The 326-nt window shown below is 57.4% G+C and overlaps 1 protein-coding gene across 1 annotated transcript in view; it reads right to left on the bottom strand.

Moving 5' to 3' along the window:
* LOC119588808 overlaps window positions 1-326 on the bottom strand; it is a gene marked incomplete at its 5' end in the record, with an annotated part of 29,673 nt that overhangs the window by 10,765 nt on the left and 18,582 nt on the right. Inside the window, 1 exon segment of the mRNA XM_037937455.1 lies at window positions 200-252. Within this exon segment, the coding sequence (XP_037793383.1) occupies window positions 200-252 (53 nt within the window).

Here is a 326-nt window from a genome sequence, read left to right as displayed (position 1 = left end):
CTAAAGAGGCAGAGGCAGAACAAACAAAAGAGGAAGAAGCGGCAGACCCCGGGGAAGACACCTGACAACCAGGCACTAAATAACGACCAAAAAAACCAGAGAGGAGGGGAGAGAGAGACCCTACCTCCTCCCTTACGCAAATCCCGCCCGTTATTCACATCTCCCCCCCCCCCCCCGGTCCACGCCCGCCATCATTTACCTCCGGGCCCAGCATGTCGGCGAGGGCGGCGGTGATGGAGGTGATCCGGGAACCTGCAGTTAACAGGAAGCTGTCATGGGCTCGGTAAACAGCAAGTTCATAAAAGCAGCCGTCATGAATCGCCCAG

The sequence above is a fragment of the Penaeus monodon genome, chromosome 24 (assembly GCF_015228065.2).
Source record: "Penaeus monodon isolate SGIC_2016 chromosome 24, NSTDA_Pmon_1, whole genome shotgun sequence".
NCBI classification, from domain to species: domain Eukaryota; kingdom Metazoa; phylum Arthropoda; class Malacostraca; order Decapoda; family Penaeidae; genus Penaeus; species Penaeus monodon.
The sequence above is the reverse complement of the archived record's forward strand: the minus strand, read 5'-3'. Positions and strand labels throughout refer to the sequence as shown.